Raw genomic sequence first — 24,101 nt, forward strand, 5'->3', positions numbered from 1 at the left:
GTCCTTTTCTACATTTAGTATTAGGTAGGGTTGGAAGTTAGCTATGTTTTTGAGATGGAAGTGGCAGGATTTGGTGATTGACTGGACATGAGAGGGGAAGGAGAGGTTGGAATCGAAGAGAACACCTAGGCAGTGACCTTGCAAGGTAGAGCTGACGGTAGGGCCGTTAACTTGGAGGGAGGGAGACACGGAGTAGCAGTGCTTGATGGTGGATAAATGCAAAGTTCTGTTTTAGAACGGTTGAGTTTGAGGACGTGAGCAGCCATCCAGTTAGAAACAGAATGGATTATGATGGAATTTGCTAAATATTTGATATCCATTTAAAATAAAATGGAGCATTACATGGAGAGGTTTAACACAAGATATACGGTAGGTGTTTTCAATGTTTTAATTAATATATATATATATATATATATATATATATATATATAGATTTTGGAATTTGTCAGGGTTTTTTTTTTGTCCTGCATAGCCTGGTAGCTAACTGAGATTTGTGCAATTTATATGCTATTTGTTTTCCTTCAGAATCATTTTTATTTAGTAATTTATATTATATTCATGTAATGTGGACTATAGGAGGTGTAGGGCACTGAAGTGTACCATAACATATTATGATAGAACTGTTCATGAAACAAATAAGAAAGAAAAATCGTATATATATATGTATTGTAATGGTGCCTCAGTTTCAGTAGTTTGCAGAGGAGCCTGGAGGCCAGCCTCAAAAATGTCAATAAACTATTTTATTGTCGCTGTCTGGGAAGGAAAGGCTGAACATAATTAAATCAGCCTGGGAAACCGAGTTAACAGTTCATACTCAGACTTGGTGGTGCTGGGGAGAGAACTGCTGTTGTTCTGTTAATCACTCCCTGCATATATAATATACATTGTACCCAGTATAAATATGTGTGAGTTGGTTCATACTTTATCAAGTTTTGGCTGATGTTTGGGTGAATTGGTAGAATCAGTGAAAGTGGCCTGCCAAAAAGGAGGGAGATACTGAGGCTGGATACTGAGCTCTGTCACATGGATGTTACTCAGTTTACTTTATTTTAATATATCAGAATATTAGTGTCCCGAATCAGGACAGTCACAATTTTGGGAACCTGACGTGACCAGTGGCTTATTTCCCACAAGGCTAACAAGGCATTTGCCTTGGGCGGCAATTTAAGGGTGGCGGCAAAAATAGCCGCCCCCTAAGCACTCAGGCAGATGCCCTGTTAGCCTCTTTTATGAGGGGCCCAAGAGGTGGCCGACTGGCCACCACAGGGCCCCTTTAGACTTTCAAATGCTCACAGTGCAGCAGGGGATGGAGGAGAGAGCATGGTCCTCTGAGCTTTTCCTGCTCAGCTCCCTCGCACCATGCAGTGATGCTGGCAGCCTGGATATGACATCACTCCGGCTCCCGGCATCACTGAGCGGAGCGCAAGGGAGCCTAGCAGGAGGATTACAACTGTGTGCCTGCCTAGCGGCACGTCCTGCCACCCAGCCACCAGCAGCCAGTCAAGCACGCCCCACTGGATCCCAGGGAAGATTCCACTCCAGCTCTCCCAAAGGTAGGGAGGCTAGGTGTATTAAAATTAAAATTTTAAAAATATATCTAATACTTTATAGGTGTGTGAGTGTGTCAGTATCAGGGTGTGTGTCAGTGAATGTGTGTGTGTGTGTGTGTGTGTGTGTGTGTCTATCAGTGAATGTGTGTGTGTGTGTGTGTCTGTCAGTGAATATATGTGTGTCTGTGAGTGAATGTGTGTGTCTGTCAGTGAATATGTGTGTGTGTCTGTGAGTGAATGTGTGCATGTCTGTCACTGTGTTTCCAAGTGAGTGTTCCTGTCACTGTGTCTGTGAGGGTCACTGTGTCTGTCAGTGTATGTCTGTGAGTGAGTGTGTATCTCATAGTGAATGTATGTGTTTGCCAGTGTGTGTCAGTCAGTAATGGAAGTCACTGTATGTGTATCTGAGAGTGTGTGCCTGTCAGTGAATGGGTGTGTCAGTGTGTGTCTGTCAGTCAAACTGCGTGTTCGTCTTAAACAGGTAGGTGCGGGGCAAATTTAGATGGGGAGGGGAGTGCACGAGTTTCGACATGCCTAGGGCAGCACATATCTAAAATACAACACTGGACGTGACGTCCTTGGCTGGTTCTCTGTTGTGTGGTACACAATTAACTAGACTGTAGGCATAAAGGTCCTTCCATAACTCAGTCCAATTGAAAAGCTCAGATACAACCGCAGGAACCTGATGCTGCCATGATAAATAGCCTGGAAAATAAATTTACTGGTAAGTATGAAATAAAATTTTGGTATTCCTGACTAATCATGGCAGCATCACTTATGGGTAATACCCAAGCTAAAATATAAAAAGAGGGGGGTAACAAATTACCAGAACTCAATAATACTGCAAAAAATACCCAATATTTATTACACAGAAGAAACAGAAGACAATACGCTTCTTCCAAATTTAGTGGCAGAAGAGGCCACATCCAGTTTGTAATGCTTAAAGGGACACTCCAGGCACCCTGCCCATTGTAGTGGTCTGGGTGCCAACTCCCATCACCCTTAACCCTGCAATAATTACCTTGCAGGGTTAAGTCCTCCTCTAGTAACCTTGCAGGGTTAAGTCCTCTTTTAGAGGGACTTCCAGGTTCTTAAACGACTTTTTAGTTGCTTAAATGACGCTGGACGTCACCTCCAGCATCGCCGGAATCCCCATAGGAAGGCATGGAATAATACTTTCCTATGGGATGGTCTAATGCGCGGCCATTGCCGCACATTAGGTCTCCCCCACTGGCGGACATCAGCGGAGCGTAGGCGGAGCCTGACCCAGTGCCGAGGGACATCGTTGCTGGATTCAGGTAAGTGTCTAAAGAGCGTTTAACACTTTCAGCAACATGAGATGCGGGGCAGGAGGGAGGGGGGCACTGTAGGAATCTCTAGTGCCAGGAAAACGGGTTTGTTTTCCTGGCACTGGAGAGTCCCTTTAATAAAAAGTCATAGGAAAAGACCAAGTTGCTGCCCTGCAGATGTCCTCTGAAGAAACCTCTGACAAGTTAGCCCAAGAAATCGCCAAGAATCTAGTAGAGTGAGCCTTAATTTTCTCTGGAGGAATCCAATCCCTAAGAGTGTAAGCCTTTACGATAATGTTAGAAATCCATCTTCTGAGTGTGGAAGAAGATGCCGCTTCACCTTTCCTGGATCCAGCAGGAATAATAAACAATTGATCAGTCTTCCGACAAGACCCTGAAACCTCCAAGTATTTAATCAAACATTCCCTTACATCCAAACAGTGAAGTTTAACCTCAAATCCAGAGGAGGGATCAGGACAAAATAACGGTAAAACAATATCTTGCATAAGATGAAAGGTAGAAACCACCTTAGGCAGAAACTCCTGTTTGGTTCTTAAAACCACCCTGTCATGGGGGGCGGAGCCTAATTGCCGAGCTAGCCGGACGCATCTTGGCCGAGCTTCTGGGGAAAATTATCTAAACTATCGACTAACCACGATTTTCAGGGAAAAAACGAAGATTACAATACCTACAGCGCTTGTATGAGCCCTCATGCATATTAATCAACCGGAGCTTGACCGGCGTCTGGCGGTTCTGGATCTCGGGAGGATGGAGGCCTACTACACGAGGGAGAAAGGGAGGCGGCCGATCCCTCTACCCTCGGGCTCCTACACCTTCGCAGGGTCCATCAGAGCACAGCCAAATCCCCCCGCCCCCTGCCGGTGAGGGAAATCCCGGCACCTACAAGCCGTGCTGTGGGGTCTGGAGGCATGTCTGATCAGCGACAAGAAGAGGAGGATAGCTCCTGTAAAACCAAGCAGCGTTTTCTACCCCAGCGCAAGAAGACAAACACCCACATGAAATACCGCCAGGAACATAAAGCACAACTGAAGAACAAGAACACTCAAACTTACCTGGCAACTCCGGGGTCCAGAGGATTGCAACGCCCCGCTCCACTCCAGCCTTGGATACAGCATGTAAGCCAGCCACTACTATCACCATATGGGCACGGAGACCCACACGCGGCTTGCACGCAACACCAGCGGCTCTGCAGATCGGGAGTCGGTTGACTTCGAGCTACTCAGAGGACAGAAGCCAAAATATTTGACCTGAGCACGGGAGATGACTTCTGCACGACGGCATGGACTTTCAGTCTCTTAAACTTCTGTTGACCTGTTGTCCCCCTTTTTTTTTTTTTAATATAATTTAGAATAACCGTGCACGCAAGGTCAGATTTCAAGCAACATCATACTAACATGCAAGCGTGTTTAGGTACTGACAGCTAGACTTAACCTATTTTGTAGCGACATTTTCCTGTACACAAATCCCAATGTTTGGCTAGCCTGTCTATCTCACCATACACATGTGTCCCAGCCTAGACAGGTTGAACCAGCTTGCTCCTGCTCTCGGTATCCCTTACCTTACCATGATCAATTACACTAATTACACTAAATACCTATCTTTTACCAGTAAGAGGATATACCAAATGCCATGCTTGATAATTACTCTGCCATAACTACGCTTAAGTTTCACCAGTGTTATTGCAAACATATACTATAAAATTGTGCACTGTCTAGCGTTTACCCTACTTGTTATCTATGCTAAGTAGCTCGAGGAATGCTGTTGGGGTACCTCAAGCAAGTTTGTATTCATTATATGCACTGCAAAAATAAAAAATTAAAAAACAAAAAAAACAAAAAACAAAAACACTCTGTCATGAAACACCTGAGTGTAATTGACCTCGCAAGAAAAATCTTTAATCTCTGACATTCTCCTAGCTGAGGTAATAGCTACCAAAAAGAGTGTCTTCTACGTCAGGGCAGTAAGGTCCAATTCTTCTAGCGGAAAACACGTCCAGGATCAGAGGAAGATCCCATGGAGGTGTAAAATTGCGTTTAGGAGGTCTGATACGCAAAGTAGCTTAAAAAAACCTAGTAATCAAAGGATTAGATGCCCAAGATCCATTACAAAGGGCAGAAAGTGTAGAGCACTGAATCTTCAGAGTACTCAATCCCTTATCCAATCCTACTTGTAGAAATTGCAGAATATGGTTTTGAGAAGGTTGCAAAAAATCCACTTCATGATTAGTTGCCCAAGATTTGAAGGTTGCCAAAAAATAAAATAAGTCGGAATGTAAATTCCTGTTGTCCGACTGAGGACAGAAAAAAGACTGAGGTATGGAAGGTATGTGTAATTGTTTCCTGTTCTGATCCGGCTGGGGGTGGAGGCGGAGCTACCCATAAGTGATGCTGCCACGATTAGCCAGCAATCATTATTTTTCCCTTTACAAATATAGCGTTGTTAGCAAGATTTATTAACTCTTTCAAGACAAAGGAATAGGCAAATTCTATTACATCCTGACAGTTCTGGCTCATCAAGTGTCATGAGTGGAAACATACAATGAAATGTGGTGAATTAAAAACCAATTTGCTAAATTTATTCATAAATAGCAGACATAGGCGTGCGCACGGGGTGTGCCGGGTGTGCCTGGGCACACCCTAATCACACCTCCGTGCTGCACTGCCTCTGGGCAGACTGACATGTCGGGTCCTCGGTCTATGACCGAGGACCCGACACAGGAGGGGGCCCGGCGGCTTGCCCACAATGCCGCCGGGTGCGAGGCCCCTCCTGTCAGTCTGCCCTGACAGAGATCCGGCCTCAGTCTGCAGCTCCGCCGGGAGTGAGCTGCAGACCGAGGTGTCTCGCGATCTCCAGCCTGTCAGAGCATTGCCGCGGCAACGCTCTGCCTGGAGATCGCGAGACTCACCGTGTGGTCTGCAGCTCACTCCCGGCGGAGCTGCAGACTGAAGAGAGAGGGCGCCCACTGGACCACCAGGGCAGGTATTTAGAAACCCCCCTTCTACCCCCTGTCACTCACTGCTCCCCCACCCCATCTACTCACTGCCCCCCCACCCCATTCACTCATGCCCTTCTAATCACTGCCCCTCCACCCCCCTCTGTCCCCTGTCACTCACTGCCCCCCACCCTGCCTCTGCCCCCATACCCCCCTAACCCCTGTCCCTAGCCCTCTAACCCCTGTCACTACCCCTCTACCCCCCTAACCCGTGTCACTAGCCCTCTAACCCCTGTCACTACCCCTCTAACCCCTGTCACTACCCCTCTAACCCCCTAACCCCTGTCACTACCCCCTAACCCCTGTCACTACCCCCCTAACCCCTGTCACTACCCCCCTAACCCCTGTCACTACCCCCTGACCCCTGTCACTACCCCTCTAACCCCTGTCACTACCCCTCTACCCCCCTAACCCCTGTCACTACCCCTCTAACCCCTGTCACTACCCCTCTAACCCCCTAACCCCTGTCACTACCCCCTAACCCCTGTCACTACCCCCCTTACCCCTGTCACTACCCCCTGACCCCTGCCACTACCCCCTGACCCCTGTCACTACCCCCTGACCCCTGTCACTACCCCTCTAACCCCTGTCACTACCCCTCTAACCCCCTAACCCCTTTCACTACCCCTAACCCCTGTCACTACCCCTCTAACCCCCTAACCCCTGTCACTACCCCCCTAACCCCTGTCACTACCCCTCAACCCCCCTAACCCCTCTCACTGCCCCTCTACCCCCTAACCCATGTCACTGCCTCTCCACCCCCAACCCCTGTCACTGCCTCTCCACTCCCCCCCACCCCCTGTCACTGCCCCTCTACCACCCTAACTCCTGTCACTACCCCTCTATCCCCTGTCACTACCCCTCTATCCCCTGTCACTACCCCTCTACCCCTAACACCTGTCACTGCCCCTCTACCTCCCTAACCCATGTCACTGCCTCTCCACCCCCTTAACCCCTGTTACTGCCCTTCCACTCCCCCACCCCCTGTCACTACCCCTCTATCCCCCTAACCCCTGTCACTACTCCTCTATCCCCCTAACCCGTTACTCCCCCTCTACCCCCTAACCCCTGTCACTAACCGTCTACTCCTGCTACCTCCTGTCACTGCCCCTCCACCCCCCTACCTCCTGTCCCTCTACCCCCAACCCCTGTCTTTGCCCCTCCACCCTCCTAACCCCTGTCGCCCACACAGTGCACCCCTCACAATCATACACACTGTACCCCACACACACTGAATCCCTCACAATTACACAAACTGTACCCCTTACAATTACATACACTGTACCCCTCACAATCACACACTGCACCCTTCACAATTACACCACACTGTACTCCTCGCAATCACACACACTGCACCCCTTACATGCTGCACCGCTCACAATCACACACTGCACCTATGTATATTTATATATATGTATATATATATATATGTGTATGTATGTATGTGTGTGTGTGTGTGTGTATGTGTATATAAAAATACATATACACGCGATGTGTGTGTTTGTGCTTTAGGGTGCACACCCTAATGCAACAGGCTGCGCACGCCTATGATAGCAGAGGAAATGTTAGCCTTAATTTTGCTACTAGGTTTCACTTCACTAAAATGTTGTGTTTATTTATTGTCTTTAAGTTATTTTCCATATCACAGAAACATTTCTGAATTTAAGTATACTTTTGCAAATATTTTAAAGATTTACATAGAGAAAAAAAAAATATTAAATATGCAAGCAACCATGTCTGTATGCCAATTTTGTATTCTTTGCATTTGTCTTTATTTTGCGCATTTGTATCTGCAACATTACATTACAAGCAATAGTTGGGCTTGTTAAATTTATCAACTAAACACAAATCCACATAGGCAGACAGACAGATGGATGGGCAAATAGGCAGACAGATAACATATGTAAAATGTTTACTTATTTTTTGTGTGTAAAAGAGATACAAAGTTTTATGTGTTATATTTTGCAGTACCTCATCTTCAGCCTTTGCTGGAAGAGTTAATATGATAAAAAAAAAATGTCCCTGTATTCTCAAAAAGTGATGGATTTGAAACAAGAAGGGCCTTTTTTATTTTACAATCACATTTTATCAGTCCCCATGGACTTTCTGTGGCTTATAAAAAAAAACCTAGCATTTAAAGGGACTCTGCAATAATGCTGAGCGGTGAGTTTCTGATAATCTTTAAACAGAAGCTTGGGAATTAAAGGAATCTGAAAAATAATTTAAAGTAAATGGAAGCACTTGCTGACTATTCAAATAGAAACCTGCCAATTAAAAAATGATGCCATTTTATGTTAAGATGAATGTATGTCCAAACACCCACAGAGTAATGAGATTCACAGCAAGTAGACTGAAACCTGTTATTAAATACTTGATATACTCCCGGCTCACTTATGTTAAAGGAACATCATAACAACTTCATCTCTAAACCAGCAGGCTCTTGCAGAATCGAGACGCTTTATGAATGGGGATTGTCTGGTTCAGGTGATGGCTCTCAGGTAATCAGTGGCGCCACTGCCCACTTTTGCAAAAACCTTCTGGTTTAGAGATTTTTAGAAAACGGAAAGGCAGAGAAAAAAAGGAGATTTGGTGCTGAAAAAAATACTTTGGGGTTATGCCATTCGAGAACCGTTTAATCCCTTAAGGTGACAGGGACACCCTGAAACCAAAACAACTTCATTTCAATCAAGTTGTTATGGTGCCTAGACTGTTCTTTTAAATACTGCTCTGTAAGACAGTTTGAATGAGGCATTTAATATGCTCCAAACAACCACTTAGGTGCTTGTGTTATAAATGTAGGAATGGCAAATTGTAGTCCAGAATAATCACACGGGGAAAAAATAGAGGATCCATTTTCCAGTTTGGCTTCTTTGGTCTGAAACATGCAATTCCCTTGTCAATTCCTAAACTTCACATGCTGCAGGATTCATCCAGGATTAATTAGTGGATTTGATTGGGGCAGTATTTTTCTTGTGCTTCCCATCCATGCATAGACGTGTGTCAAGGGAGGCTGCCATTCCTGTCTATTTGAAACATCCCTATGTGCATTTCAACTTCTTCATTTGTCTCTCAGTCTTCTCCCAGTATCACTCAGCCCCTTATGCCATCAACACACACCCCCCCCCTCGTCCTGTGTATCTCACCTCAAAATCATTCCGTCACCCTGTCCCTCTGTCACATTGTTATTTATTAAAGTGAGAATTCAAAGTGAAATCAAATCGAATTTCAAATTAAAAGTGAAAAAAGCTGAACTGCAAACATTCTCTATACCAGCTATGATTCCAGCGTGACTATGTTGACCTGAGATTTGAAATTCACTTTAAATTCTCACTTCAGGACATTTATTTATAAAATATGTTACCAGGAAGGATACATTGAGATTTCTCTCGTTTTCAAGTATGTCCTGGGTCCACAAAACATTGCATTGATACAATAGGGTGCAATAAAATACAAAAACAATATTAATACACAATATATACAAATGTAACATAGAACAGGTAGGAAGTATATAATCAACCATGACACGTGCATTCTGTTTTGAGATATGTAGAGAGGGATCTCTTAAAGAACGTTAGGCTTGGGGAAGATTTGAAATAGCCCTGTTGCCAGTATCATACTTGCGCTGGAGCAGAGACCCAGTACTCAAGTCGTTATCTGTTTGTTACCAAGATCAGGGGAGCTCAAGGGCTTCCTGCATTTCAACAACTGAAATATTCAATGTGGAGAGGGGGGGAGGAGGGAGGAGGGGTTAACAGTCATTGCTGGAGAACTTTGGGCTTATCTTTATGTATGCCTCCCAACTGTCCCACTGAACCTGTCTGTCTGTACATTTATCACGAAGTTGTGTGTTTGTTTGGCTTTTTAGGATTGTTCAGGAATTACCAATTGAGCATGACAGCCCCAATTTGGGGATTATTGATTTTTTTAAACATCTTTCCTACATTTGATAGGGAAAATTTGAGTTTAGTAAGTAACCTCTGTGTTGCTAGGATACCATATTTTGTCGGCTTTGTGACGATCTGCCCCTTGGGCTTTTCCAACGTCTCTATTTTAGCCTTAACTTGCAATATTATTGTCAATTACACACAGTTCCCAGTGTGATGACTAACTCGGCTCCTTATTCAAGGGTATTGGTTAAACTCCACAGAGACCCCAGATTTGCAGAATTCTGTTTATATACACTGAACAAAATTGTAAACACAACGCTTTTGGTTTTGCCCCCATTTTTCATGAGCTGAACACAAAGATCTAAGACTTTTTCTATGTACACAAAAGGCTTATTTCTCTCAAATATTGTTCACAAATCTGTCAAAATCGGTGTTAGTGAGCACTTCTCCTTTTCCTGAGATAATCCATCCACCTCACAGGTGTGGCATATCAAGATGCTGATTAGACAGCATGATTATTGCAAAGGTGTGCCTTAGGCTGGCCACAATAAAAAGCCACTCTAAAATGTGAAGTTTTACTTTATTGAGGAGGTCCGGGGGGGTCTGAAAACCAGTCACTAACTGGTATGACCACCATTTGCCTCATGCAGAGCAACACATCTCCTTTGCATAGAGTTGATTAGGTAGTTGATTGTGGCCTGTGGAATGTTGGTCCACTCCTCTTCAATGTCTGTGCAAAGTTGCTGGATATTGGCAGGACCTGGAACACGCTGTCATATACACCGATCCAGAGCATCCCAAACAAGTTCAATGGGTGACATGTCTGGTGAGTATGCTGGCTATGCAAGAACTGGTATGTTTTCAGCTTTCAGGAATTGTGTACGGATCCCTGCAACATGGGGTCTTGCTTTATCATGCTGCAACATGAGGTGATGGTCGTGGATGAATGGCACAACAATGGGCCTCAGGATCTTGTCACTGTATCTCTGCGCATTCAAAATGCCATCAATAAAATGCACCTGTGTTCATTGTCCATAACATACGCCTGCCCATACCATAACCCCACCGCCACCATGGGCTACTCGATCCACAAGATTGACATCAGCAAATCGCTCACCCACACAACGCCATTCATGCTGTCAGCCATCTGCCCTGTACAGTGAAAACCGGGATTCATCCGTGAAGAGAACACCTCTCCAAAGTGCCAGATGCCATCGAATGTGAGCAGTTGCCCAATCAAGTCAGTTACAACGACGAACTGCAGTCAGGACGAGACCCGGATGAGGACGACAAGCATGCAGATGAGCTTCCCAGAGATGGTTTCTGACAGTTTGTGCAGAAATTCTTTGGTGATGCAAACCGATTGTTGCAGCAGCTGTCGGGGTGGCTGGTCTCAGACTAACTTGGAGGTGAAGATGCTGGATATGGAGGTCCTGGGCTGGTGTGATTACACGTGGTCTGCGGTTGTGAGGCCGGTTGGATGTACTGCCAAATTCCCTTAAACGCCTTTGGAGACAGCTTATGGTAGAGAAATGGACATTCAATTCACGGGAAACAGCTCTGGTGGACATTCCTGCAGTTAACATGCCAATTGCACGCTCCCTCGAAATTTGTGACATCTGTGGCATTGTGCTGTGTGATAAAACTGCACATTTTAGAGTGGCCTTTTATTATGGTCAGCCTAAGGCACACCTGTGCAATAATCATGCTGTCTAATCAGCATCTTGATATGTCACACCTGTGAGGTGGATGGATTATGTCAGCAAAGAAGAAGTGCTCACTAACACAGACTTATACAGATATGTGAAAAATATTTGAGAGAAATTAACCTTTTGTGTACATAGAAAAAGTCTTAGATCTTTGAGTTCTGCTCATGAAAAATGGGAGCAAAAACAAAAGAGTTGAGTTTATAATTTTGTTAAGTGTATATATCAATGTTTGATAAAAAAAAAGGAAATAAATGGTGCAAATGTCATCGAAAGTATAGAATTCCGGGGGCGGGGCCTGACTAGCATGGCGACTGGATGTGAATCCTATGAGCTCCTGGAGAAGCACGCAACAAAAACCTATTTTCAAGCTGTTCCACTCAAACTCGCACTGAGTTTAATCTAAAATTAGACCTACCTACTGACTGACCGCCTTGGGAGCACATTCTACGGTCATCTACCTCCTTCCAGACGCTGGCACAGAGTGAGGCCTAGCAGGCGCTTAGACAGGTTGAGGCGGCCGCTCTCCCAGACCCGCGCAGGCAGGGCTCCAAATATGATCCTGATGCCCCGTTACCTCCCCCTCTGGACCGGTGGGGGTGATCCCGGTCTCTATCCTGATAGCTCCACAGATCCTATGAAGAGCTGTGGCAGAGCCGTAAACCCCAGCAATGACGCCGGAGGCACACTTAAGATGGCGGGCGCCACGAGTACCCCAGCGCAGAGAAGAGAGGCAAGCACTATCCACTAACGATTAGATGCTCTCTTCGATGCGTTCTGGAGAAAGCTGGAGAGCAGGCTGACCTTACCTGAAGCAGAGGGGGCCCCTTCCACACGGTACCCGAACCGCATCCCAGCATGTAAAGCAGTTCCAGCCAGAGGCCCGAGGCCCACGAGACGACGGAGGTTGCACCGGCGCACAAAGAATAAGGCATTTCACCGGCAGACACTGAAGCTGCGTCACTCCATGCCCATGATGATAGAAAATTGGAAAATAGGAGAGGAAGAAGGGAAGCAACTGCAGCCACAGAACCCATTAATGCCAACTTCAGCAACAAGCCTGCAAATTCTAGAAATGTGGGACTGTGCAATACCAGTTAAAGGGATAGGCTGACGGCATTATATTTTAGTACAGGAGATGTACGCGGCTGACCCAGCTCCCCTTAGCTACCAATCTCTATGTTTTTGTTACTGAATATGTCATGCCACCAGTGTTCCTCTCCTTAATAATTAACTGCCTACTCGATATAGCCTAGTAATGCGTAGTATACCATGTTCCTTTTTATTATCCTTCTATCCATGTCTAGCCTGTTATGCCAAGGAAAGAATAAGCTAATACTCACCATGTCTATATTTCTTATCGGTTATACTATTCTGCATTTGCCAAACATTTAGACAGGATTGCTCACCCTGCTTAATACATCAAGAATTGACAGCAATCTTTGAATTTAAGCCTGTATCGCTATGTTGTAATATTTGCCCTCTTCCTTTCCATTCTAGCATACTCGGACGACCTAGCTTGTAACACTAGCAATACTGCCATGGCTCACCTCAAAAGCCTCCCTCACAACGCACACTAGATGTACACAAACCACGCTAGTACGATACACAAGGCACCATACTAGATGTGCTGTACTCTTGCCTATACTATAGGACAGCCGAGCAGGATGTCATTGCATAGCCTGTACTTACCCTGTCCAACATAAAACTATCTTGTAACACACCACTGCTACAAACGCATACTAAAATACTTAAACTAAGCTTGTTTTCTCTTGATAACCATTATACAAAAAATGTGCACCTATATTATATGCCACAACTGTTAAACTTTGTCTATTTCGAAACATGCTCTAATGCTGTTGGGGCATAGCATGAAAGCTTGTTATGTTAACTCATGCGCGGAAAATAAAGAATTAAAAAAAAAAAGTATAGAATTCCAATTGCTATCAAACAGCAATAATTTACAAAATAGCCTCCAAAGTGGGAAAGATGGAGCAAAATTCAAAGATACTAGTAATATTTGCTGTTCAGATACAGCTACTCACCTGCTCTATTTTTACATTTCACAACACTGTATTTTTTTTTTTGTGCAGGACTTGGAGAGTCCATATTGCCAGATCCTTCCTAAACTATAGGGCTGTCTATTCGCTTAGTCAGCCGGCATTTACTAATATGGGGAAATAACTCTGAAAATTAAATGCTGAGTGATCTGTGAGCTATCTCAAACATTATTAGGGCCTGTTTGCGGTTTTCTGAAATAAGGTTCCTAATTAGAACTTGTGAGCACCAATTCTGAAGCAGTCTGGTGAATAAAGGGGAATTGTAAATCTAGTGATCCACTTCTGTAATGTATCCTTTGAATTACTTTAATATCTATAAATGATTTTGCCTTCATGAAATCAGAATTTATTGAATAACTCTTATCAGATTTTGACCATATTTCAAACTATGTATATCACAAAGTCTATGTGCCATATTGCAGGAACATCTTGCATTCTTTTTTATGTCTGTTTCTGGTTTCAACTTGTCCTTGTGTTCTTTCTGTCCCTACTAGGTTGCCAATCTTTTGCGCCTCTTTCAGATCCCGCAGATAAGCTATGCCTCAACGAGTGCCAAATTAAGTGACAAATCCCGTTATGACTTCTTTGCACGCACAGTACCACCAGACTTTTACCAAGCCAAAGCCATGGCAGATATCCTAAGGTTCTTCAACTGGACTTATGTATCCACAGTGGCATCAGAAGGAGATTATGGAGAGACAGGTATTGAGGCATTTGAGCAGGAGGCACGGGCTCGGAATATCTGCATAGCCACTTCAGAGAAGGTTGGACGTTCCATGAACAAGAAGACCTTCACCAGCGTTATTCGGGCACTGCAGCAAAAACCCACTGCTCGGGTAGTTGTCCTCTTTACCAAGATTGAGGATGCTCGAGAACTTCTGGCAGCAGCTCAACAACTGAATGTGTCCTTCATGTGGGTGGCCAGTGATGGCTGGGGAGCTTTGGAGAGTGTGGTGTCTGGGAGTGAAGACGTGGCAGAAGGTGCTATCACCCTTGAACTTGCATCATACCCATTGTGGGAGTTTTCAGAATATTTCCAGTCACTGCACCCGTACAATAACACGCGCAATCCTTGGTTCCGGGAATTCTGGGAGAACAAGTTTCAGTGCCGGCTTACGTCACCGGACTGTGCGGTACATTCATTGAGGAATGTGAAATTTGAACAGGAATCCAAGATAATGTTTGTGGTGAACGCAGTGTATGCTATGGCTCATGCCATGAACAACATGTACCTAGCTCTATGCCCCAATGTCAGTCAACCATGTGCTGCCATGAATCCTATAAATGGACGACGCTTTTATCGTGACTATATCCTTAATGTAAAGTTCAGTGGTGAGTATAAAAAAATAAAATACTGCATGGCAACCATTTTTCATCAACTAGTTTTTAACTCATAAACATGATCCATGTCACTATAGTAAGATTGAAGGGGTCAGAGTATACACAGGACAATTAAAGAAGGAAGCTGCAAAGCATGAATTGTTAAATTAGGTATCCATGTGCTTGTAAATTGTATTTTGTTCATCTTCCCTTTACTGAATAAACAGCATGCAAAATGTAGCTTAAAATATCTGGGTGCCAAAGTTTGCCTTCATTGCTTAATAGAGTCAGGATTTTTTAAAGGGATTTAAAAGTGGAGCAATCACCATGGAAACCAGTGAAATGGTCCTGCTTATTACTCTACCCCATGAGCAGCTTTAAATACCCAACTCCTGTTGTTGGAGCCAACTTACCAGAAAATCTGTAGATAAAATACTATTTTCTTTTGATGTTTCTAGATTCAGTTTGCATCTTATTGACATTGGCACTGGGGAAAAAAAATGCAGATATGTATATCTTTTCATCTATAGTCTTCTTTTACTAGTTATTTCACTCCTTTGTCAAGCATTCATGTTTGAACGACAGATCCACTCTAAAATACATTTTCTGTGACTTAATTTGCAAAATACTTCTACCTCAGGGATAGACATGGTAAAGAATCCCGTATGGCGCATATGCTCGAATTTTATTTCTAGCACTTAGAGACTACAATTTACTCTGCTGCTTCCCATTGGTTGCAATCTCACAAAAGCTTACATTGCCAATAGTTCTTAACCCCATCTATGACAGATGGCATGATATAATGGCAATGATGTCATTGTATTTGCCTATGACCTGGTTGTGATGGGGTTAAAGTAGTAAAATAAGATATTGCATGCCTACTTCTGGTTATTTTGCTCTTAAAAGGCAATCCTTTAATACTTTTTCTATAGATTTGCAAGCATTCTCATAACTTTAGCTGCATGTGTACCTTCACCTGTGTAAATAAAAAGCACCATAACCATATAGCCTGAACATGCTGCATTTTCCCTTTTGCTTCAATAATATAGTTATACAGGGTGTTCTCAGTAAAATGCTATCAACTAAACTACAACTTTCAAAAACCTGTTTTATTTATTTTTTATACAGAATTTGTTTTTGCGTATAGTTTCGATGCATTATCCACATAAGAATGGGCCAACTGCAGCCCTCAGAACCCTGTAAACCTTTATTATGTAACTGAGGAAGTGATTTGTATACATTTTACCCTCCTTGTTATATTCTGTGTGATTGACAAAGCATATTTATTTGTCTCTCTTTCTTCCACCCTAGCCCCATTTCCTCCTCCGGACACCCATAGCACAGTTCGATTCGACAAGTTTGGTGACGGAATAGGTCGCTACAACATCTTCAGCTTTCAGAACACAGATGGTCGGTTCCATTATAAAAAAGTAGGTTACTGGGCTGAGGAGCTGACACTCAACACAAGTCTGATCCCGTGGGCGCGTAGTGCAGTGCCTGTGTCCCAGTGCAGCGACCCTTGCAAAAAGAATGAAGTGAAGAGCATGCAGCCAGGAGATGTCTGCTGCTGGATCTGCATCCCGTGCCAGCCCTATGAGTTCCTTCTGGATGAGTTTACCTGCATGGCTTGCGAGCTGGGGCAATGGCCCAATACCGAGCTTAATGGCTGCTATGACCTGCCCCAAGAGTATATACGCTGGAGGGATGCATGGGCATTGGGGCCAGTGTGCCTATCCTGTCTGGGTTTATTTTCCACCCTCTTTGCGGTTGGTGTTTTCTTACAGAACAATAATACTCCAATTGTAAAAGCATCTGGACGTGAGCTCTGCTACATCTTGTTGAGCGGGGTTCTCCTCTGCTATGCCATGACTTTCATCTTCATCGCCAAACCATCTTCTTCTATCTGCACCCTACGACGCTTTGGACTTGGCACCTCTTTTGCAATTTGTTACTCGGCCTTGCTCACAAAAACCAACCGGATCGCTCGTATTTTCAATGGGGCTCGAGATGGAGTCCAGCGCCCACGTTTTATCAGCCCCGCATCACAAGTAGGCATCTGCTTGGTCCTAATCTCCTGCCAGTTGCTTGTGGTGGTTATCTGGTTGCTTATAGAGCCACCAGGCACACGAAAGGACACAGCCCCCGACAAACGCTATGTGGTGACCTTGAAGTGTAACAGCAGTGATGGGAGCATGCTAGTGTCTCTATCCTACAATGTACTTCTTGTCCTGCTTTGCACATTTTATGCTTTTAAAACACGCAAATGTCCTGAGAACTTTAATGAAGCCAAATTCATTGGCTTCACTATGTATACTACATGCATTATCTGGTTGGCCTTCTTGCCTATCTTCTATGTGACCTCTAGTGACTACAGGGTAAGAACTCTTTACCAAAACGCAAAAATTCCATCTTCTTATATCATCATCAGCATCATCAGGCAGTGCTCTGCCTATGTCATACATCACCCATGACTCATCCACCCAGGTCAGGGCACAAGCAGCCTCGGTTTCATTGTTATCATGAAAATTCTCACTCGCAAAAGTCTCCAGATATTGGCCACCGTGTTACGCACAAATATCAAAGTCATACACCCAGCAGTTATAATTTCTACTAGTCATCAATATTACAGACTCTGCAGTATAACGAACATGTTTTAAACTATGCCGACTGTAATTTTATTATGTAAGTATTTATACATGGGCTTTCACTGTAGAAGTCCTAACTAGCTTATAGAGCTATACTCAGTGCTCCACTTAAAAAGTATGAAAGGGCCAATATCAGTACAAGTATCAGTTATATCAAAATTGCAGGGTAGAACATTGGTTGTTTTTTTTTTATTCTTCTTTTTTATTTAGAGATGGACATCTTAAGTAACTTTACATAAAAAATACCTGAACATACATACGTACAATGAAGCAAAAAATACCCCTTCATGTCAGAGGTAGGAAAAAATCAAAATGCAGGATTATTGCCATTGCACAGTTCTCCTTGCACCAGGTAGGCTGCTGGCACAAATAACCACTACAGCAGGCTGAAATGGCTATGATGCTTCTTAAACTTCCCCTTGAAAAGGACACACAGAGCATCATCACACAGGTTAGAGGCAATATGTAGGTTAGGCTACACTTATGCTGTTAAAACAAAAAAGTGAAATGGTGCAGCTGCTGCACCACTGACTAATGAAAATGCAAAAATGGTTAATATCCATTGCAAATGTGAAAATTGAAATCTTATCTATAACAACTCTTGTGCAAAATGTATTTGAAAAATAAAATGAAAAATACAGACAATAGTTTAATATTGTAAACTACCAATCTCTCAAAGTGCAGAAAATGTGAATAAAATGCACTCACATTTATTAGAGCAATACACATTGACCCATGATACCACAATTTACAGGAACGCTACAGACACCTAAAGCACTTTAGCTTACTGAAGTGTTTTATGTGTGACTATGAAGATTGTGTCACCTTTTTTTACATTTTACAAAATGTGCAGATTTCAATAAAAATTAGCACTTTCATAATTTAATCTTGTTACATATGCACTTGGCGTCAATCAGACAGCTGGTCCTGTAACTTCCTGGTAATTAGCTAACTGGAGCTAAACTCAAGAGGCAGCAATTGCCCAGAGCACCTGCCGTGCAAAGACCTCATTGAGAAGTCTGTGATTGGACAGCCACAGAAAGTCTGTACAGAGTTAGAAGGGGGAGGGCTTGCAAAGGCTTCATATAAGAGATCTATAGGTTTTGCAATCTGTTTTTAGATATAACCCCAATGAAAATATGCATTATTAAATGCATGCATGTTTTCATTTGGGTTATATCTAATAAAGAGTGATTATTTTTTTTTCAGTGGCATGTCCCTTTAAGCCAGCTTAAATTTATTTCACTTTGAATTATTTTAATAGTACCCACTTTTTATGTATTCAATTAAATACATTAACACTTGCTTGAATTGTGGTGCGTGTAGTTAAGTGTACACCCAGGTCTAGCATCATTATTAAAGGATAGTGCTGCCCTTTATAGGCACAGAGCCAACTTTACCCGGAGCAAGGTTTTTGTAGGCTCCATTAAAGGTGAGCAGTTTTCTTTTTCCAATATATCTATTAAAAATACTGCGCTATTGTTTTTTATTTTTCCTTTTGGAGTACCATATCTAGGATTCAAGATCTTAAAGGGACACTCTAGGCACCAAAACAACTTCAGCTTAATGAAGCAGTTTTGGTTTATAGATCATGTCTTATTGTATCAATTCTCTGACATTTAGGTGTTAAATCTCTTTATTTTATGCAGTTTATGCGGCCCTAGTCACACCTCTCCGAATAGGATTTTCACAGCCTTCCTAAACACTTCCTGAAAAGAGACTAATTTTAAGCTTAATTTCCCGATCAAACACGGCAGCAAGGGTTAGCCCTCACCCTCACAGCATAAAGGACAGGAAATATAACTCTGAAACTGGTATAAATAGATCCACCACTCCCATCAGGCAGTCTTTTTTCCTGTCCTTCACAGCAGTTTGGAAGGCGTCTGCGTTAGCAGGCCTAGATTTGTATTTATTTTTTTTACTCACCAGGCAATAACCTGGGTGCAGATTCTAATCCCTGAAAATCCAGCAATTGTACATATGTAAGGGTTGCCTCCCTGGGCACCCCCTTTAGTGACTGAGGGTCTAACCTAACTCTTTACCCGAAGGGATGGATGACAGCTGTCTACAGGATAAATAAGCATATTTCCTTGAAGACCCAGCAAACAGAACTTGCATACCTGTGTATGCCGCTTTTATGTAGACCATGTCCAGTATCTGTTTTAAAGGAACACTATAGTCACCTAAATTACTTTAGCTAAATAAAGCAGTTTTAGTGTATAGATCATCCCCCTGCAATTTCATTGCTCAATTCACTGTCATTTAGGAGTTAAATCACTTTGTTTCTGTTTATGCAGCCCTAGCCACACCTCCCCTGGCTATGATTGACAGAGCCTGCATGAAAAAAAAAAACTGGTTTCACTTTCAAACAGATGTAATTTACCTTACATAATTGTATCTCAATCTCTAAATTGAACTTTAATCACATACAGGAGGCTCTTGCAGGGTCTAGCAAGCTATTAACATAGCAGGGGATAAGAAAATCTTAATTAAACAGAACTTGCAATAAATAAAGCTTAAATAGGGCTCTCTTTACAGGAAGTGTTTATGGAAGGCTGTGCAAGTCACATGCAGGGAGGTGTGACTAGGGTTCCTAAACAAAGGGATTTAACTCCTAAATGGCAGGGGATTGAGCAGTGAGGCTGCAGGGGCATGTTCTATACACCAAAACTGCTTCATTAAGCTAAAGTTGTTCAGGTGACTATAGTGTCCCTTTAAGCTTTCTTGGCCTGGTGAGCACCCCCTGTGTAATGATCAGGAAAAGAAAATTAGTCTGAAACTATTTTCCTTATTGCGAATTCTGTTTAATTTAGAATTTTGTATCACCTGCTTTGTTATTAGTCTTGTAGTCCCTGCAGGAGCCTCTATTGTGTAATTAAAGTTCAATTTACAGAACAGGAGATAAAAGATTCAAATAGGCTGTGCGAGTCACAGCCAGGGCAGGTGTGGCTAAGGCTGCATAAACAGAAACAAAATTAATGTAACTCCTTAATGGTAAAGAATTGAGCACTGAGACTGCAGGGACATGATCTCTATATACACTTATGTCATGATTCCCTTTTATTCCCAAAGTTTGGTCCTTAACGGGTTAAACTGCTTCATTAAGCCTAAGTTGTTTTGGTGTTTATAGTGTCCCTTTAACGACACAGAGACTTTAGAGATCAGAGCCAATCGAAAAATGGCTACCAAATGTGTCATGTTTTCTGCACTTTGAGCAATTATCCTAAAATATTACAGATACATTTTGGACAAGAACGTACACCCCCCTTATATAGAGAGAGAGAGGAGGTGTGTGTTTTGTTGTTTTTTTTTTTTTATATATTTGCAAGGGATGTTCTCCACTTATGTATTGCATAATTTATTAAAGTTCTCAAAGTTTTACTTGGGAAAGTTGAACTATAAAGCCTCTTGCTTTACCCATAAAGTTCAGTTCAGTAGTGCAATCTATATAAATTTAGCAGAGCGTCATATCATTTCATGGCCACATCATGGTGTGCACAGAGCTCACTGCCAACGCTGCAATGTTTGGGTTATTCCATCAAACACATTAATATTTATTTTTTTAAAGTGTGCAATCTATATAATCCATTTTTTTAAATAAAGGATGAGATTAAATTTGGTTTAACCTGTGATAATATTTGTCACCACTGGGAAATAGGTTTTCTTAATTCTCTACATTTGTCACCAGGTCCAGACCACAACACTGTGTGTTTCAGTAAGTCTGAGTGGCTCTGTGGTTCTCGGCTGCCTCTTCACTCCAAAACTGCACATCATCATGTTTCAGCCACAGAAAAATGTTGCCAGCCATCGCACTGCCACAAACCGCTACAGCGCCACAGGAACAGGAGTGCAACATGGTTAGTGCCACAAAATGTGTCAGCTCATAGGAATAGCTGCAGTTTATGCCAGAAATTCTCTTTTCTCAATCATATAGCACACTTTGAAATTTGTCAACATATGGTGTCGAGTTGTAGACAACCTCAAGCACTTTTTAGATTTGAGGTCATATTCTATCAGCAGGTATCTGCCCTGCTCCCCCCAGCCAGAAATAAATGAGGAAGCTATAATCCTCTACTGCCAACTAATCTGCCACCTCAGGGAGACCAGATAAATGACATATGTCCTACCAAGGAGCATGGCTTGCCACACTACCTTAGTATTGGTAGATATAATCAGAGCTCAATCCATGCTGCTAGAGATTGTTCTGTATATCAATTCCCACTGTGGAGTTTCTTACTCTACTAAGAAACAAACCAGTTAGTGTTGCCAAAGCAGTCTGATTATTGCTTTCTCCAAAGGGAGAGAGAGGCTGAGCTCCCTCTGATGGAACCATTTATAAAAAAAAAAAAAAAAAAAAAAAAAAAAAAAGTGAGTCCAGCAAAGAAACATTTTATTAAAACTTAAACCATCCCTACTGGTCAGCTAGAATATTAAATAAAAATGTAGGTGCGAGGTTGCATTTATTAACTATTCTTAATTGTTTAATTGTTAATTAACCATTCCTGTCCTGACAGCTGGGGAGGAGCGGTCAAGTGATGGTGCCATGTTTAACCAGGAACGTAAGTTTAAACATTAGATCTCTCTTTACAGGAAGTGTTTAGGAAGGCTGTGCAAGTCACATGCAGGGACTATATAAACACAGAGTAATGAGCATTGAAACTGCAGGGGCATGATATATACACCAAAATTGCTTCATTAAGTTAAAGTTGTTTTGATCTCTGTAGTATCCCTTTAAACTGCCAATTGCCATAGTTCAGAATTATTAGAGAATTATGTACAGTTCAATTCTTTCATTATGGCTTAAAATGTGCAAGTCCCTTCTCAGCTCTCTGCAAACTGATTTATTAAATAATCTTGTTTATTGTCAACCATAAGAAGCATTTTTCTCTGCAGTTTAGTACATAAACCCCTATCATGATAAGTAATACGCTGGAGATTAATATCTAACAAGAACAGCAAAATAAATATTTTATAAATTGATTCGGATCGGCAAGTTATGGTGCCACCAAACCTTCTGTATTGAAATTACAGTGTAGGGACACAACTCGATCAGGGTCCCATGGATAGATGTGTGATGCAGTGGAACACAAATGGTCAAGGATTCATTGCTTAAATAGAAACAAAAAGCTGTGCAAGTCACTGCAATAGCTCCATGCATAGGAGATGTTTTGGGAGAATAAGTCCATTGGTTTCAGATCGAAAGGACCAGACCTGAAATAATAATTATCTGTAAATTCTTGTTTTTGTGTTCAAGCAGCACAAATCCAGAAATAGAACAAAGTAGGGCAATGATGACAAAGTGGGCTTCTCTAGAACAGAAAGCAGGCCAGATTTCAGGGGGGTAAACCCAAGCAATTCGCTTTTACGTCAACTAAGCTAATAATTCCTAAATACGCATCTTAACCTACCACCAGGATTGAAAAGGGTTAAGCAACGGAGAAAATAAAATGAAAAAAAAAAAATAAAAGCAGGAAGAGATGACCAATTTCAGATGTTCCCCAGCAAGCCTAAAAGCACATTAATTTATCTTCTGCAAAGAAAGAGGAGCGCAGAACAAACTTTCACATACATTAGGAGCATCATTTTAATGTGAAGAAATGCAGTTTGAATGCCTTCCCTCCTCCTCTTTCCTTTGTCATCTCATTTTTAACCCCCTGCCCAAAAGGCCCCCAGGGACTATTTTAATGGCTTGATTGAGATTCAGGTCCCCACAGGAGCCTCTGGCTGGCCATTAACCTGCAAAGAATACACAGACTCACTAACAAGGGAGTTAACAGACGGCTCATTAATACTACCCCCTGCTGTTCCACTAAAGGAGACAGATTTTCAGAATGCTGGGTGATGTAGCATCCACAGTCTCTAATCATCAATTCTCTAAAAACATGGGACCCTCGGTAGAAGACACAAATTTGTTTGGTGTGTGTTTGTCTAAAGCCATTTTGTGCCTATTAATTCTAATATATGCATTATTCATCTTTCCAGGCACAGCCGTGCAGTATGTACCAACTGTGTGCAACGGGCGCGAAGTAGTGGACTCCACAACCTCATCTCTGTGATGGGAATAGAGAGGGTGGGATGTGACAAGAGCAGATAATACCGCATGGCAGAACAATACTTCCTCCCACTGCGTAAGCAGAGATCAAGGAGCACAAAATGTCACAATGTGTCAAATTAGGGGTGAAAAAAATACAAGTGACCACGATGTCCAACACCATGCCCCGGGATAAAAGAAATACATACATAAAAAATATTGACATGCAGAGAAACCGGCGCTCAACATCTGCTGCTCAGTGGACCATGACAACTGCCAAGAAGTGAAGGTGGATTCTGACTAAGCCTCAATTGAGGTTTGAAAGTATTGCTTGCTGAGACTGCACAGCTCCTGGAACTGTGACATTACGAACATTCCATATCAGAAACATTGTGGGTTCTATGAATCTGACCTACGATGGAGACTATGGTCATTGTGAGGGTGGGGGAGGGATAACTGTCGTGCTTCTAACTTGAAAAGACCATTTTATGTAGTAGACATAACTGGCCAGCACTTTCCTTTAGCGTGATATAAGCGCTGCTAACGTTGGTATATGTAAATAAAACATGTTTGTAGTTTGAAATTTTGTGTCTTCAGAAA

The 24,101-nt window shown here is 42.7% G+C and overlaps 1 protein-coding gene across 2 annotated transcripts in view; it reads left to right on the forward strand.

Annotated features, from left to right (window-relative positions):
- Nucleotides 1-24,084, forward strand: part of GRM2 (glutamate metabotropic receptor 2) — a 77,117-nt gene extending 53,033 nt beyond the window's left edge. Inside the window, exons 3-7 of one of the 2 annotated variants that reach the window (XM_063426628.1) lie at nucleotides 14,000-14,837; nucleotides 16,137-17,200; nucleotides 21,159-21,327; nucleotides 21,985-22,029; nucleotides 23,453-24,084. In XM_063426628.1, coding sequence (XP_063282698.1) covers nucleotides 14,000-14,837; nucleotides 16,137-17,200; nucleotides 21,159-21,327; nucleotides 21,985-22,029; nucleotides 23,453-23,526 — 2,190 coding nt within the window. In that variant the 3' untranslated portion in view covers nucleotides 23,527-24,084. The remainder of the gene's footprint in view (nucleotides 1-13,999; nucleotides 14,838-16,136; nucleotides 17,201-21,158; nucleotides 21,328-21,984; nucleotides 22,030-23,452) is intronic. The other variant, XM_063426629.1, reaches the window with a different exon arrangement.
- Nucleotides 24,085-24,101: the final 17 nt, after the last annotated feature.

The sequence above is a fragment of the Pelobates fuscus genome, chromosome 7 (assembly GCF_036172605.1).
Source record: "Pelobates fuscus isolate aPelFus1 chromosome 7, aPelFus1.pri, whole genome shotgun sequence".
Classification (NCBI taxonomy): Eukaryota; Metazoa; Chordata; class Amphibia; order Anura; family Pelobatidae; genus Pelobates; species Pelobates fuscus.